The sequence below is a fragment of the Kogia breviceps genome, chromosome 9 (genome assembly GCF_026419965.1).
Source record: "Kogia breviceps isolate mKogBre1 chromosome 9, mKogBre1 haplotype 1, whole genome shotgun sequence".
NCBI classification, from domain to species: domain Eukaryota; kingdom Metazoa; phylum Chordata; class Mammalia; order Artiodactyla; family Physeteridae; genus Kogia; species Kogia breviceps.
The window spans coordinates 7,229,754-7,244,978 of NC_081318.1; the positions used below are offsets into that span (position 1 = coordinate 7,229,754).

Below are 15,225 nucleotides of genomic sequence, written 5' to 3' on the forward strand. Positions count from 1 at the left end.
CCGTGAAGAGATATTTCACCGAAGAGGGTCTGTGGCTGAGAATTAGGCACATGAAAATGTGCTCGAGGTCCACTCCTGCGGCCGGCACAGCGAGGGCGGCTCCCACGGCCGGCGTTTGCTCCTCCTAGCCGCAGGGGACGCTGTGGGAGCGGAGCGGCCGCCAATCCCAGCGTGCACCGCGCCCGGGCCGGGCCGGCTGGTCTGGGCGGAGCGCGGGATCGCCGTAGGGGAGGTGCCGCGGCGTCGCCTGGATGTCCGGGTGGCCGGGGGGCCTGGGTCGGGCGGGACCGCGAGGGGACATGGCCGAGCCGGCTCCGGTGAGAGGGGCCGTGGAGGATGCGGGCCCCGTCGCGATCTGGAGTGGGCTCCCCGGTTGAGGGAGCGAGGTGGTGGGAGCCTGGCCGGTGATTGTCTGTAAGCAGGACTGCGCTCCGACCCCGGGGCCGGAGAAGGCGCGGTCTAGGTGCTCGAGTTGTTGTGAGGTTGATCTGGGAGAAAGGGGCCCCGTGGAGAAACCCAGGGTCTCGCTCGTGGTCCGTTCAGTTCCCCTGCTGTTCCCGTCCTGTGCTGGGGTCTCTGAACGTCCTGGTTTCTCTTGGGCTCACATTCCGAGCTCTGCTGATACGGAGTTTCAGAGAAGCACATCTTCATCAGCAAATGAGGAAAAGTTGGAAGAAGACTGGAGACTGCTTCTTCTAGGAAAAGACGGAAAACGTAACCAGTTTGGGTGGTTATCCTAATTCAGATTTACCACGAATACTCTAGTGATTTAATGGAAAATGTGAACACTGGTTTTAGAGTTTGAAAGACATATCCCAAGCCTAATCCAGGAAACTCTACATTCAATTAAGTATAACCTGCCTAAGTATGCAAGTTGTCCTCGTATCTCCACCGAGATTTCCTATCTAATAATCTCACTAATGTAATGCATTTTCTTTCCTTCTGCTTCTCACCCCTCTCCCCCAGCACTCCTTGGCAGGTACCAGTTGTGTTCAGATTTCTTCAGGCCACCTCTCTTCAACGTCCTGGAATATCTCTCTCTGTTCTGTGAAACTTGGTGGTTTGTAATAGTTCTTCTTTGCCTATAAGTTTGAGTCCACAGAGAAAGCTCAAGTGATGTCAGCTTCTTGGCTGTTGTGTTATTGGGGGTAGGCAGGGAGAGATCAGCATTTTCTGGTTGATTTTCCTTTTCACTGGAGCAGTTCAGTGCTAATTGTGAGAATGCTCACAGAAAAGTCTTTTGTAGGTGGAAAGCACGTGGGTGAATTGCAAGTAAACAGTAGAGGAATTTCTTTGAAAGTCCCACCTTAAATGCAACACCAAGTTTAAACTTGTTTGTTATACTAGCTGATACTTCAGCTTTGGGCGCCTGTAATAGTTTTGATGATGGAATTTTATCTCTGCAACTTTTCTCTTCAGAAAGTGTTAAGTGGCCCTGCTTGTGGAGTTTCCTAGATTCCTTTATTGGGAGAGTTTACTTTGTAGCATTTGGGACCAACATTTTTCATATACTTGCGAAGAGCCCGAGCTGTCTTGTGAGTTGCCCAGCACTTGCCTTGGTAGGCTCTCATCTACATTTGTGGCACAGAATTTGAAAGGAGTGAAATGGAATCTTCACAAGCTAAATTACATATCTTCTCTTCCTTCCCTATTGTCACAGTGCATCTGTCCTTCGAACCTCCAGGAAGAGGGGTCCTGGTTAGTCAGTTCATACCGGAGGTTGTAGATTAAACGTCCATGAACAAATTGTGGCTCGCAGCTGTGTGTTTTGGGTGTTTGTTTGTTTTTAACTATTCCTTGTTAAAATTGTGAATTTTAGTTGCCAAAATGTAAAAATCAGGAGAGTTCACATAAAACTGTCACATCCAGGGACTTCCCTGGTGGCACTGGTTAAGACCCCACACTTCCGGGCTTCCCTGGTGGCGCAGTGGTTGGGAGTCCGCCTGCCGATGCAGGGGACGCGGGTTCGTGCCCTGTTCCGGGGGGATCCCACATGCCGCTGAGCGGTTGGGCCCGTGGCCCATGGCCGCTGAGCCTGCGCATCCGGAGCCTGTGCTCCGCGGCGGGGGAGGCTGCGGCATTGAGAGGCCCTTGTACCACCAAAAAAAAAAAAAAAAGACTCCACACCTCTAATGCAGGGGGCCCGGGTTCTATCCCTGGTCAGGGAACTAGATCCCACATGCATGCCACAACTAAGAGTTTGCATGCCACAACGAAGGAGCCCATGTGCCGTAACTAAGGAGCCCTCAAGCCACAATGAAGGAGACTTTGAGACGCATCTAAAGGAGCCTGTTTGCCACAACTAAGACCAATCGCAGCCAAAATAAGTAAATAAATAAATATATATGAACTGTCACATCCAAATGTAAAATGTTAAGCTCTAAGATGACATTGGAGAAAAACCTTTGGGACCTAGGGCTTGGTGAAAAGTTCATAGATGTGGCACCCAAAACACAATCTATAAAAGAAAAAAATGATGAGTTGGATGTCATCAAAATTAAAAACTTTTGCTCTGGGAAAAATTCTGTTAAGAGGGTGAAAAGACAAGCTACGGATGGAGGAGGGCATATTTGCAAACCACATATCTGACAAAGGACTTATATCTAGAATATATAAAGAATTCTCAATTCAACAACAACAACAACAAAAACAGGCCAATTAGAAAATGGGCAAAAGACATGAAGAGACAGTTCACCAAAGAGGATATGTGGATGAGAAATAAGCACATGAAAAGATGCTCATCATCATTATTCATTAGAGAAGTGCACACTAAAATCACAATGAGATCACTGCACAACTATTAGAATAATGAAAATTAAAAAATAGCAACATTCAGGGCTTCCCTGGTGGCGCAGTGGTTGAGAATCCGCCTGCCGATGCAGGGGACACGGGTTCGTGCCCCGGTCCGGGAAGATCCCACATGCCGCGGAGCGGCTGGGCCCGTGAGCCATGGCCGCTGAGCCTGTGCGCCCGGAGCCTGCGCTCCGCAATGGGAGAGGCCACAACAGTGAGAGGCCTGCGTACCACACACAAAAAAAAAAAAAATAGCAACATTGGGACTTCCCTGGCGGTCCAGTGGATAAGCCCCACCCTTCCAAGGCAGGGGGTGCAGGTTCGAAGGTTCGATCCCTGGTCAGGGAACTAAGACCCCACATGCTGTGCAGTGCAGCAAAAAAAAAAAAAGCAACATTACCAAATGCTGGTGAAGATGCGAGAAATGATCTCTCATGCATTGCTGGTAGGAATGTAAAAGGGTTCAGCCACTCTGGAAAATAGTTTCTTAGAAAACTAAACATATACTTCCCATATGACCCCGCAGTTGTAGACCTCGGCATTTATCCCAGAGAAATGAAATGTATCCCCACCAAAAACTCGTACATGACTATTTATAGCAGTTTGTTTGGTAATAACCCCAAACTAGAAACAACTACATTGTCCCTCAATAGGTAAGTGGTTAACCAAACTTTGGGATACCCACACCATTGACTACTGCTCAGCAATAGAAAGAAATGAAATATTGATAAACAATAAACAACTTGGATGGATCTCAAGAGCATTATGATGGCTGAAAAATGTCAATTTCAAAAAGTTGCATACTATGACTTTTTTTTTTTTTTTTGGCCACATTACATGGCATGCAGTAGCCCAGTTCCCTGACCAGGAATCGAACCCGTGCCCCCTGCAGTGGATGCACGGAGTCCTAACCACTGGACTGCCAGTGAATTCTCTGACTTCATTTTTGTAACAGTCTTGAAATGACAGAGTTACAGAGATGGATAATAGATTAGTGGGTGTGATTATGAAGGGGTGGCCCAAAGGAGATCTCTGGTCATGGAATAGTTTTGTTCATGATTGCAGGGTGGTTATATGAGTCAACACATGTGATGAAATCACGGAGAATTATACACACACTACCACTGTCAGTTTCATGGTTTTGACAGTGTACTGTAATAATGTACCGTGTGACCATTGGGGTAAACTGAAGGGTACAGGGAACCCTTCTGTACTACCTTTGAATCTATAATCGTTTCAAAATTAAAAAGTTACTTTTAAAATGGACATATCTGGCAACACTGGCCCAGTCATACATTGCAGTAATTGTTTGCTGCTATGCTAAGTATCCTCCTTTAGATGGTACATGTGCTCAAAGGCCTGCTGTTCATTCATTCACTTTACTTAGTTCCAGTAGACCCCTTTATTATGTTCATGGCACCATCCAGAGGTAACTGCTTTAATACTGTTCGTTCCTGTCTCTTAAAGACATGGATGTTGAAAAACACAGTAGCCTTGAAATGAAAATATATGTATGTACTGTTTATGGTTTCAGTTACCCATGGCATTTGATGATGTGGCTTTATGCTTTGGAGCAAGAGTGGGAAATCCTGGAGAAGTGGCAGAAGGAAATGTATCAGCAAGAAATGAAGACCAATGATGAGACGCTTGATTCCCTGGGTAAGATGGGTTTCTAAGGAATCGCTGTTTGGGACCCAACCTAATACTAATAGGCTTTCTTCCATTTATTGGCTGTTGGCTGGTTGAATATGATACTGTGCCCAATTCACATTGAGAATGTCTCTTTAACTTCCTGTAATGGCCTGGGAATTTTGTCCCTTTTTATCCAGTGATATCTGTGCCCCTCAGCCTTGTTAACACTCTGAATTCCCTATCTCCCACTCCAACCCTCCCCCATTTCTCCCACAGTTAGAATTACAAAATAATCTAATTGCCTCTCTCTTTTTAAAGTGTGTTGTTTTATTTCTTTAACTGATACTTTAGTGCCTGCTTATGTTGCCTGAATGAGATGCATCCTTATAAGAACTAAGGCTCTCTTGAAGGGGACATAGTTATTATATTAGAATAAGCTGAGGACCCAACACATTGCAGAACGTGGATACAACAGGGAAGAAAGTTTCCCTGGTAAAGGGAGAGAGAAGAGAGCAGGGGGATAGGATACTTAGATATCTCCAGGGAAGTACTCAGGAAGTGGATTGGAAGAGGAATTTGGGGAGATCGTACCTCACTGCTTACTCATCTTGCTCTAACTCGGTCTTCTATCATTAAGAATAGTTCTCCTCTTATCAATTTAATAGGTGATCTTAGTATACCTGAAGAATTCTTTCTCTCTTTGGGGGTTTATAATTTATTCTGTCTGAGATATGAATGACAAGAGGGAGTCAACCATGTGAAATCAGGGGGAAGAAAATTCTAAGCAGAGAAGGAACTAGTGCAAAGGCCCAAAGGTTGGAGTGAATGAGCTCAGTACACCGTGGGAACCAGTGAGGCTATTGTGGCATATGCGCAGAGGGTTAGCACAAGAGTGATGGGAGAAGAGGACAGAAAGGGCAGCTATGCCGAATTGTGAAGGGCCTCTAGGCTGAGGTGCAGGGTTGGATTTTCTTCTAAAGATAAAGGGAAGATGATAGGGGGATTTTTTTTCTTCTGCCGCACCACAGCTTGTGGGCTTTTAGTTCCCTCACCAGGGATTGAACCTGCGCCCTTGGCAGTGAAAGCAGAGTCCTAACCACTGGGCCACCAGGGAATTCCCGTAGGGGGATTTAAATAGAGAAGTAATACGGTATCTCTTTTTTTTTTAATGTTTACTTGGGTTGCTATGTGGAAAATAAATTGTAGTGCGTAGAAATAAAGGAGAGAGACCAACCAGGAGCCTTGGCAGTACTGGTGAATCTTTGTGGCAGCTGAACCAGGTATGTAGTAATGAAGATAGAGAGCAAGAGGCAGTCTCCAGATATGTTTTGGAGGTAGCACCCCAGATTTTGCCAGTGGCTTGCAGTGGAGTCCGGTGAAAGAAGAACGAACTTCTAGATTTTTAGCTCGAGTATCCTGATGGCAGTGTTTTTCTGTTTTGTTTTTTTTAAAGAGCAATGCCTTTTTAAAAAAAATTATTTTATTTATTCTTGGCTGTGTTGGGTCTTTGTTGCTGCGCACAGGCTTTCTCTACTTGCGGCGAGCGGGGGCTGCTCTTCGTTGCGGTGCGCAGGCTTCTCATTGCGGTGGCTTCTCTTGTTGCAGAGCATGGGCTCTAGGCACGTGGGCTTCAGTAGTTGTGGCACGCAGGCTCAGTGGTGGTGGCTCACAGGCTCTAGAGCGCAGGCTCGGTAGTTGTGGCGCACAGGCTCAGTTGCACCGCAGCATGTGGGATCTTTCCGAACCAGGGCTTGAACCCATGTCCCTGGCATTAGCAAGCTGATTCCCAACCACTGTGCCACCAGGGAAGCCCCGATGGCAGTGGTTTTATTCACTGACATGAGGAAGTCTTGGGAGAGAGCAGGTTTGGGCCACATTAAGTTTGAGGTGCTTATTAAACATTTATATGGAAATATAAAGTAGATAATTGATTATGCGAGACTGGAATTCCAGTGAAGATCAGGACTGGATTCACACATTTGGGGTCATTGTATAAATGACATTTAAACCACAGGGCTAGTTGGGATCATCTAGGGAGAATATGTCAGTAGGACAGGACACCCCCCAGCTGTCCCCAGGACACCCCAACAGTTAGGGTCAAGCTAAGGAGACTGAGGCCAGTAGGGTAGGAGAAACTACTATCAGCCCTGTGCTGATCCAGTGTTGAGTTTTGAGTTATCACAATCCTTTGTCTTGGAGAATCCAGTCTGATTTCCCCAAATTTTAAAAACCAAACAGTATTATTTGCAAATGATTTTCTTTACAGGATGTCCAGATCCTAACTTCAGAGATTAGGATTTAGCAGGTCTAGGCTCAGGCCCAGGAATCTACGTTTTTAACAAGTACTTCAGGTGCTGCTAATGCTGGTGGTAACTAGGTCACTTCGAGAAACACTGATCCAAGGGCTGAGCCATAGGTGACACCACTGCAGGGTATCTGATGCATCTTCTAAAATCCCTCCACTACTTTGTAACAGCCCCTCTTCCCTTCGGGCTGATGTCATTAGACACATTACTCTCCACTTCTTTATAATCACTGTCATTTAACAGCCTCCTGGTTCCTTCATTACGTTGATCAAGAAAGAATGTGGGCGGGACTTCCCTGGTGGCACAGTGGTAAAGAATCCTCCCCCTAATGCAGGGGGCCCGGGTTCAATCCCTGGTCAGGGAACTAGATCCCACATGCATGCTGCAATTAAGAGTTCGAATGCCACAACTAAGGAACTGGCAAGCCACAACTAAGGAGCCTGCAAGCTGCGACTAAGGAGTCCGCCTTAGTCTGCTGCAACTAAAACGTGGCACAACCAAATAAATAAATAAAATATTAGAAAGAATGTGGGCACCTCAGTAATTAGTTCCTTAGATGTGCAGAGTCTAATCAGAAAAGTTTTGTCACCTGGGTTCCCTCCTTGACCCCGCCCCCCCGATGGCTTTTTATTCTACTCACATTGTTCTCATAATGATCCCTTTTGAATACTTTCTACCTGGATCCTCATCATCCCCAACCTCTCTGTTCCCTTTAATTTTGTGAAATATTGTCGGGAACATTTAACAGTTATTCATGTAATTTCAAGGGTTTCCATTATTTTTAACCTAACATTGATCTCTCGTCTCCAGGAATCAAGGTCAGCCATGAAACTAAAATTAAAATTAAAAATTAAAAACTAAAATTGTTTTTAGTCAAGTACTCAGGAAACCCAGACTGAGTCTGTGTGGACTCTCTCTGCAGGCTGTATTTCAAAGCCAGATTTGATCACCTGGATGGAACAGGAAGCATGCTGTTAATCAGAGACCAAGGACACTTAGAGAAAACACAAATGACACTTAGCCTTTCTGGTGAGTAGATGGATTTGAGGGCCTGACTCATTTATTCTCCTAGCTTTGTTTGCTAATCTTTCTGCAGAGTCAGCAGGATGTAGTGAATAAGAAATATTATTTTGATGGAGAATGTTATTTTTTTTCACTCAAGTTGGTAGCAATATAAGAATGTCTTACTTTTATAAAGAAGGAAGTTGTATATATTTCATTTTTAAAAAAAAAAAAAAACAGAAAATGGAACTACCTTTAAGAGAACAGTAAAGGACCCACTTGTCCAGCCCTGAGGAGAAACGGTCTCCCCATCACATCGTCATGGCCATTTGTGTACAGAGAAATGAGAAGCCTTCCAATTTTGTGCAATATATATTTTTATTGTACAGATTTTTAGAACTTGGGATTTTTTTATTCCTTTTGAAGGATTACTTTTTAATTCCTTGTATTATAAGGAAAACATTTTAAACATATTAATACTTTAAGTATTTAAGAGAATGTGCCATTTTTTAGAGTATGTTAATGCTTTACTAAATGGAGATCTACTAAGTCTCTGGGTATCAAGGACTCTCTTGAAGAAGAGGGAATTTAAACCCAGGGAGTGTGTGACTAGCTCCATCGGAGGATAAAAGAATTCCCAGGGGCTTCATTTCACTGCTACGGTCTATTAATTCACTCATCTAATCAGTGTTGTCCCTACCATGTTCATAGGACTATGTCACATATTATTTAGGCCAGGGGTTGGGAAACAGAGATATATATATATTTTTTCCCACTCTAAGAGTTTATTGTCTGTCTTACTGACCTACTGACATGGAAGTTAGGTTAGTCAATTATATTGAACTATCGGATTAGTCAACTATAAAATAAGACTGTATACAACTTATAAATAGTAAGTGGCAATGATAATAAAGTGCTATAGGGATTTAGAGGAGAAAGCAGAGGAGAAAGAGCAATATCCCAGGAGGACTTCTAAAGGAATTAGGATTTAAATAGCATAGAATGGGCATATTTGGTAAGGCAAAGAAGACTCAACAGGGGTCATACATGAGCTGAGGCTTAGAGGTGGGAACAAGCCTGTTATATTTAGAAAATGGAAGGCGCTGAGTATCGCTGAATGTTATTTGTGGGACATAGTGGAAGATGGGGGCGTGGAAGTGGTGGCACATAATTGGTATCAGAGACCAACAATGCCATGGTGGGAGTTTAATTTCATCCTTTAGAAAGGGCTTAGAAAGGTTTTTGAGTACCAAAGAATGAACGACATTGGTGGCTGTCCCTAAAAACAAAGGTTTCCTTTGTACCAGGTGGTACTCACCCAGTAACACAACTACTCCCCTGCCTGGGATAAACAGTAAGTGATGAGAAATAGGATTCAAGGAGACAGGCAAGTATGCTCTTCTCATGGTCCAGGCAAAAGCTGTGGGTGCTAACTTAGTAAATGACGTCATCTAGTTGGAAACATCTGTGTTGTTGTTGAGATGACCTCAGAGCAGAATCAGAGTCCTGCTCTGGGGCAAGCCTGATAGGTGAGGTTTGCTCCCAGGTTAAGAGATTTAAAAAAGGAGACCTATGTGACCCACTGCAATAGGATGAGGGAGAAAAAGATGTTCTGGAATATCGCAGCTCAGGTGATTGTCGGGAATTGTCCTCTCCAGGTGTGGTGGGTGAGAATAAGGTGCCAGCTCAGCTCCCTCTGTTCCCTGTCATCATGGCTCTTACTTTGGGAACAGCAGTGACTTTCTTATAATTCGGAGTTCCTTGGGAAAGGGAATTATTTCCACGGTGTTCTTTGTGAATTCAGTAAATTTCCATTTGACATTCCTAAGAAAGATACTTCCTATTAGCATTTCTTCAGAAAACTTTTCCTGAAATCTGTGGTGGAAGGGTGCAAGAATATGACCCGAAGCCTTCCTACTTAAATATTGTGCTATTTATTTCACAGATTTAAAAAAATATTATAATGAAATGGTCAGATTCTCAGAGTAACTCATTTTTATTTCCCTCCAAGTTCTGCTTAGCCTCTGAGGGTCCTCATAGGCTCACAAAATGTATTTGCCTGCCATTGTTTTTCATGCTAAGCCTTTTGCTAACAAATGATGAAAGGATTTGCACATCCAACTTAAACTTCAATATAATTCACCTGTGGCAGGCAGATTCACAAAGTCATGGGGACAACGGGAGTCCCTTTCCCACGTTGTCGGTGATGTTACGATAGTCCTTGACCCTGCAGACCCATCACTGATGAGGGTGGGCCTTTTTGTCTCTCCAGGTGACCAGGGAACTCTCCGGACAAAAGAGGAGGAATGCCATTTAAATGGTCTCCAAGAGCGAGGCTTCTGTGCTCCCTTATCCAAGGAGGAAAGAAAGATTTTATCAGATCAAAGAGCCGCCTTACAACACCCAACTCTCCAAGAAACAGAGATTCTAAATAAAAGCCTCGACATCACAGCATCTAATCAGGACAAGAATGATCCATGGCATAAGCCAATGGGAACCCCAGAAAACCTGGAAATTCCACCAGGTCTGAGACTTTATTCCTGCTTTGTCTGTAGGAAAGTCTTCCAGATAAAGAGAGACTTTGTGAAGCACAAAAGGAACTACCGCGAGAGCCAGTCCTGCCAATACCCGAAGCACAAAAACAAGTCCGGGAAGAAGGCGGAGCTCAGGTGGCTCCGGCCGGTCCTGTGTAAGCAGCAGCCTTTACGGCGCAGCGCGTGCGAGCTGAGCAGCTGTCTCAGGTGCAGCCTGGCCCCGCACCAGGTGGTTCGCCCGGGCCCGTGGCCGTGCCCCAAGTGTGGCAAGGCCTTCTGGTCCAAAGCCGCCATGAACAAGCATGTGTGTTCGCCCAGAGGGGAGAGGCCATTTTCCTGCCGCGATTGTGGCCGGGGGGAATCACCCAGCAGGGACGAGCCGGCCGAGCACCTGCGGGTGCACAGCGGGAGAATACCCTTCCAGGGTCCGCAGGGCGGCAGAGGCCCCTTGGGGGAGGCGGCCGCGAAGGCCCACCAGTGGGCACACGGCGGGAGCAAACTCACCGAACACGTCCGAGTTCACACGGGGGAGAAGCCCTTCCGGTGTCCCGAGTGCCAGAGAAGCTTCTGCCTCAAGAGCAGCCTGCGGGCCCATCTCTGTCGGCACAGCGGGAGGAAGCCCTTCCGGTGCCCCGAGTGCAGCCGGAGCTTCTCCGGGAAGGCCTCCTTGAAGGGGCACTGACGGCGGCACGCGGGCGAGCGGCCCTTCCCGTGCGGCGAGTGCGGCAAGGCCTACGCTCAGCCATCCCAGCTCGCCGAGCACGCGAGGGTCCAGAGCGGGGAGCAGCCCTTCCGGTGCCCGAGTGCGACAGGGGCTTCTGGCTCAGAGGGAACCTGAAGAGCCACCTGCTCCAGCACAGCGGCCGGAAGCCCTTCCCCTGTGCGACGTGTGGCCGAAGCTTCGCTCAGCGGTACAGGCTCACGGACCACGTGCACGTCCACAGCGGCGAGAAGCCCTTACGGTTCCCTGAGTGCGGCAAGAGCTACTGCCTCCGGGGAAGCTGGAAGGCGCACCTGCACGCGCACAGCGGCGAGAAGCCCTTCGGGTGTCCCGAGTGCGGCAAGAGCTTCCTCCAGAAGAGAAGTCTGGAGACCCATCTGCACCGTCACCGCGGGGAGAGGCCTTTTTCTTGTGCTGAGTGTGGAAGGGGCTTCACCTGGGGGCGCTCCACACCCCCATTGCCGCGCACGCCAGGGAGCAGCCCTTCAGTCTCAAGGTCACTCCACTCAAAAAGCAGTGACAGCTCTGCGGTGGGGCCCTTGGCTCTATTGGCTCTGGCTGAGGCAGGACGAAAAATTCATCCAACATGCTTCAGCCACACTGGCCAGCACGGAGCAGGCTGCCGTGAGGGCTCCTTGACGAAGGTTCCAGATAATCCAGGCACAGCGTCTAGAGACTGGAGGAAAGCAGGCTTTCTGTGAAAGGCGCTAGTCATCCTGATGTGAGAGGTTAGAGCTCCTCCTTTAGCCTTTCCCCCCCTCTTTTTTGTAATAAAGTTTCTTGTGACTAAAGTTCCTTACATTATGGGTGTTTTAGTCTTTGGGGGCTGCCGTAGGAAAATGCCACAGACTGGGTGGCTTAAACCACAGAAATTAATTTTCTTATAGTTCTAGAGGCTGGAAGTCTAATATCAAGGTGCCAGCAAGGTTGGTGTCTGGTGAGGGCCTCTTTTCCTGGCTTCCAGATGTCACTTTCCCCCTGTGTCCTCACGTGGCTTTTTTCTGGGTGGGGGTGGGGTATCTCTGGTATTTCTTCCTTTAATAAGGACACCAGACCTATTGGATTAGTACCCCAACCCTGTGACCTTATTTAACCGTAATGAATTAGTTTTGGAGAACCTGATCGTATAGCCCTAGACCTGAACAAAGTGAATGAGGAGGCAGGGACTAGGAATGATGTGCTGGTGGAGCCTCCTCTAAATGGAAAGAAATGCCAAGAATGGGGAAGAAGCGTGCCCCGCACCAAATCCAACAGCCAGCCGTACCTGTCCCTTCGCCTGTCTGTCTCTCCTGAGCCACACCTTGTGCAGCAATTTCCTCCGTTCTCTGTGAGGTGATGATGACTTTTAAATCTATAAATCCATGTTCATATTTCCAGCTTCCTCCTGATGGTTTCTGACTTCCACAGACATCTTAAACACTGAATGCCCAGAATAAGACTCCTGACCAGTACCAGCCCTCACTCTATACCTCTTTTCTTTACACTCCCCTGTTTTTCTCACCTCAAAATTATAACTAATCTCCAGAGCTGTAAACTTGGTAATGATCCTAGATTTTCCTACACCCAATCTACTAAATTTCTCCCAAATAAAAGCCCTTCTCTATCTCTGCTGCCACAATTTAAGCTCACTTTTGAAAAACTTTTTTAAAGTGTTTTTCCTAACAGATTTCCCTGCCTCTGGCTTTTTCCAGTAATACATTATCACTCTTGTGACAAATTGGTTTTTCTAAAATGCAACTCTAATGTTATTCTCAAAAGATATTTTTAAGAAATTTCCAATTTTGTTATAAGTGAAAACTCATTTCTCCAAAGAAGACATGAGGATGGCACATGAAAAGATGCTCAACATCGCTAATGATTAGAGAAATGCACATCAAAACTACAATGAGGTACCACCTCACACCAGTCAGAATGGCCATAATCAAAAAATCTACGAATAAATGCTGGAGAGGGTGTGGAGAAAAGGGAGCCCTCCTACACTGTTGGTGGGAATGTAAATTGGTGCAGCCACTACGGAGAACAGTATGGAAGTTCCTTAAAGAACTAAAAAGAGTTATGTGATCCAGCGATCCCACCCCTGGGCATATAACCAGAAAGATCTCATTTGAAAAGATACACGCACCCCAGTGTTCATAGCAGCACTACTTACAATAGCCAAGACGTGGAAGCCACCTAAGTGTACATCGACAGATGAATGGATAAAGAAAATGTGGTATATATGCACAATGGACTATTACTCAGCCATAAAAAAATGAAGTAATGCCATTTGCAGCAACATTGATGGACCTAGAGATTATCATATGAAGTAAGTCAGACAAAGACAACATATGATATTGCTTACATGTGGAATCTAAAAACTACAAATGAACTTACTTAAAAAACAGAAATAGACTCACAGACATAGAAAACAAACATGCTTACCAAAGGGGGAGGATAAATTAGGAGTTTGGGATTAAAATATAAAATAGATAACCAACAAGGACCTACTACTGTACAGCACAGGGAAGTACACTAAGTATCTTGTAATAACCTATAATGGAAAGGAATATATATTTATATTCAGATACATATATCTGAATCACTTTGCTGTACACCTGAAACTAATACAACATTGTAAATCAACTATATTTCAATAAAATTTTTTAAAAATTAAAAATAGGGACTTCCAGTGGTTGGGACTCTGCACTTCCACTGTGGAGGTGGGACGTGGGTTCCAGCCCTGTTCAGGGAACTTGGATCCCACATGCCTCGCAGTGCAGCCGAAAAATAAATAAAAAATAAATGCAAACTCATTAACATGACATAAAAGAACCTCTGAGCTGAACTGGACCTTCCTTTTCAGCCTAATCTTGTTACCTATTCACAGTATGAATTTCACTCATGCCAGATGACTTTCATCTTTCCCAAATGCATCATATCCTCATGACTGCTTCCTCTGGAATGCCTTTCCTCTCTCTTCTTCTGAACTCCTTCATATCCACCATTCACTCTCAACACCAGGAACATTTTGGGCACGTGCTCATCTCTTCATAGCATCCTCTAAATACCTCTCTCTAATAGCACTCCCCACATTCACCTGAAACCTTCCCTGCTTCCCCTGTCATGCCCCGCGGAGGGCATGGATTTGATCCTGGTTTTACATTTTCTCCATCCAAACCAAGACATTTTCTGGCTTAATGCGTGGATCTGTGATACACCCAACAAAATCGTGACAGAGAAGCACTGAACCGCTGACAGTACTTGATTGTGGATTTCAGGGTCCCAGGAGAGGCCACTGCAAAACAGCTGGACAGGAATAGTTAACTGTGCACACATCTCACATATACACGGAACTGACTGCCCCCATTCAAAATGATCCTGTAAGCCAAAACTGCAATGCCCATAAAGAGATCCAAGTCTGTACAAGCCAACAGCAGCCAAATCAAGAATTTACTCCAGATAAACTTAAAGTAATAGAGAAGTCTGCAAAGTATCTTTAAAACAGTTTTTCATGTCCTTTTTATGTTTTAATTATAAAACACTTTTTAAAGTATAGTTAATTTACAATATTGTATTAATTTCAGGTTTACAACATGGTGTTTATTTTTTTTTAAACTATTTTTTATTCACTACAATATAATGAATTGTAACATTTAAAAATATTAGGAAGGACCTCCCTGGTGGCGCAGTGGTTAAGAATCCGCTTGCCAATGCAGGGGACATGGGTTGGATCCCTGGTCCGGGAAGATCCCACACACAGTGGAGCAATTAAGCCTGTGCGCCACAACTACGGAGCCCGCGCTCTAGAGCCCAGGAGCCACAACTACTGAGACCGTGAGCCACAACTACTGAAGCCCGCGCACCTAGAGCCCTTGCTCTGCAACAAGAGAAGCCACCGCAATGAGAAGCCCGCCTGCCGCCACAAAGAGTAGCCCCCACTCGCGGCAACTAGAGAAAGCCTGAGGGCAGCAATGAAGACCCAACACAGCAAAAAAAAAAAAAAGGAAATCTTGGAAACTTTAAAAATATACTAAAGATCTCGATAGTTTGAAGAGAACTCGCGATGCAATTTTAGAACTGAAAGGCATTGACATTTCTATATTTCAGATGTGAGAGATGACGTTAGAATGACAGAGCTAAATCATATGTGTGTATATATGTATATTTTAAAATACATAGTGAGAAAATGAGATTCATGGTCAACTCAAAAAGCTAGGACAAGGGGAGTTTTTCAGTGAACTTTTCCTCTAGAGATAGC

The 15,225-nt window shown here is 45.4% G+C and overlaps 1 protein-coding gene across 1 annotated transcript; it reads left to right on the forward strand.

Annotated features, from left to right (window-relative positions):
- Positions 1 to 213: 213 nt before the first annotated feature.
- LOC131762942 (zinc finger protein 425-like) lies at positions 214 to 11,786 on the forward strand. The gene is made up of 4 exons (XM_067041933.1): positions 214 to 317; positions 967 to 1,060; positions 4,328 to 4,452; positions 10,006 to 11,786. Exons 3-4 carry the CDS (start codon positions 4,344 to 4,346, stop codon positions 10,947 to 10,949), a joined length of 1,053 nt encoding a protein of 350 aa, XP_066898034.1. The 5' UTR covers positions 214 to 317; positions 967 to 1,060; positions 4,328 to 4,343; the 3' UTR covers positions 10,950 to 11,786.
- The last annotated feature ends 3,439 nt before the right edge of the window (positions 11,787 to 15,225 follow it).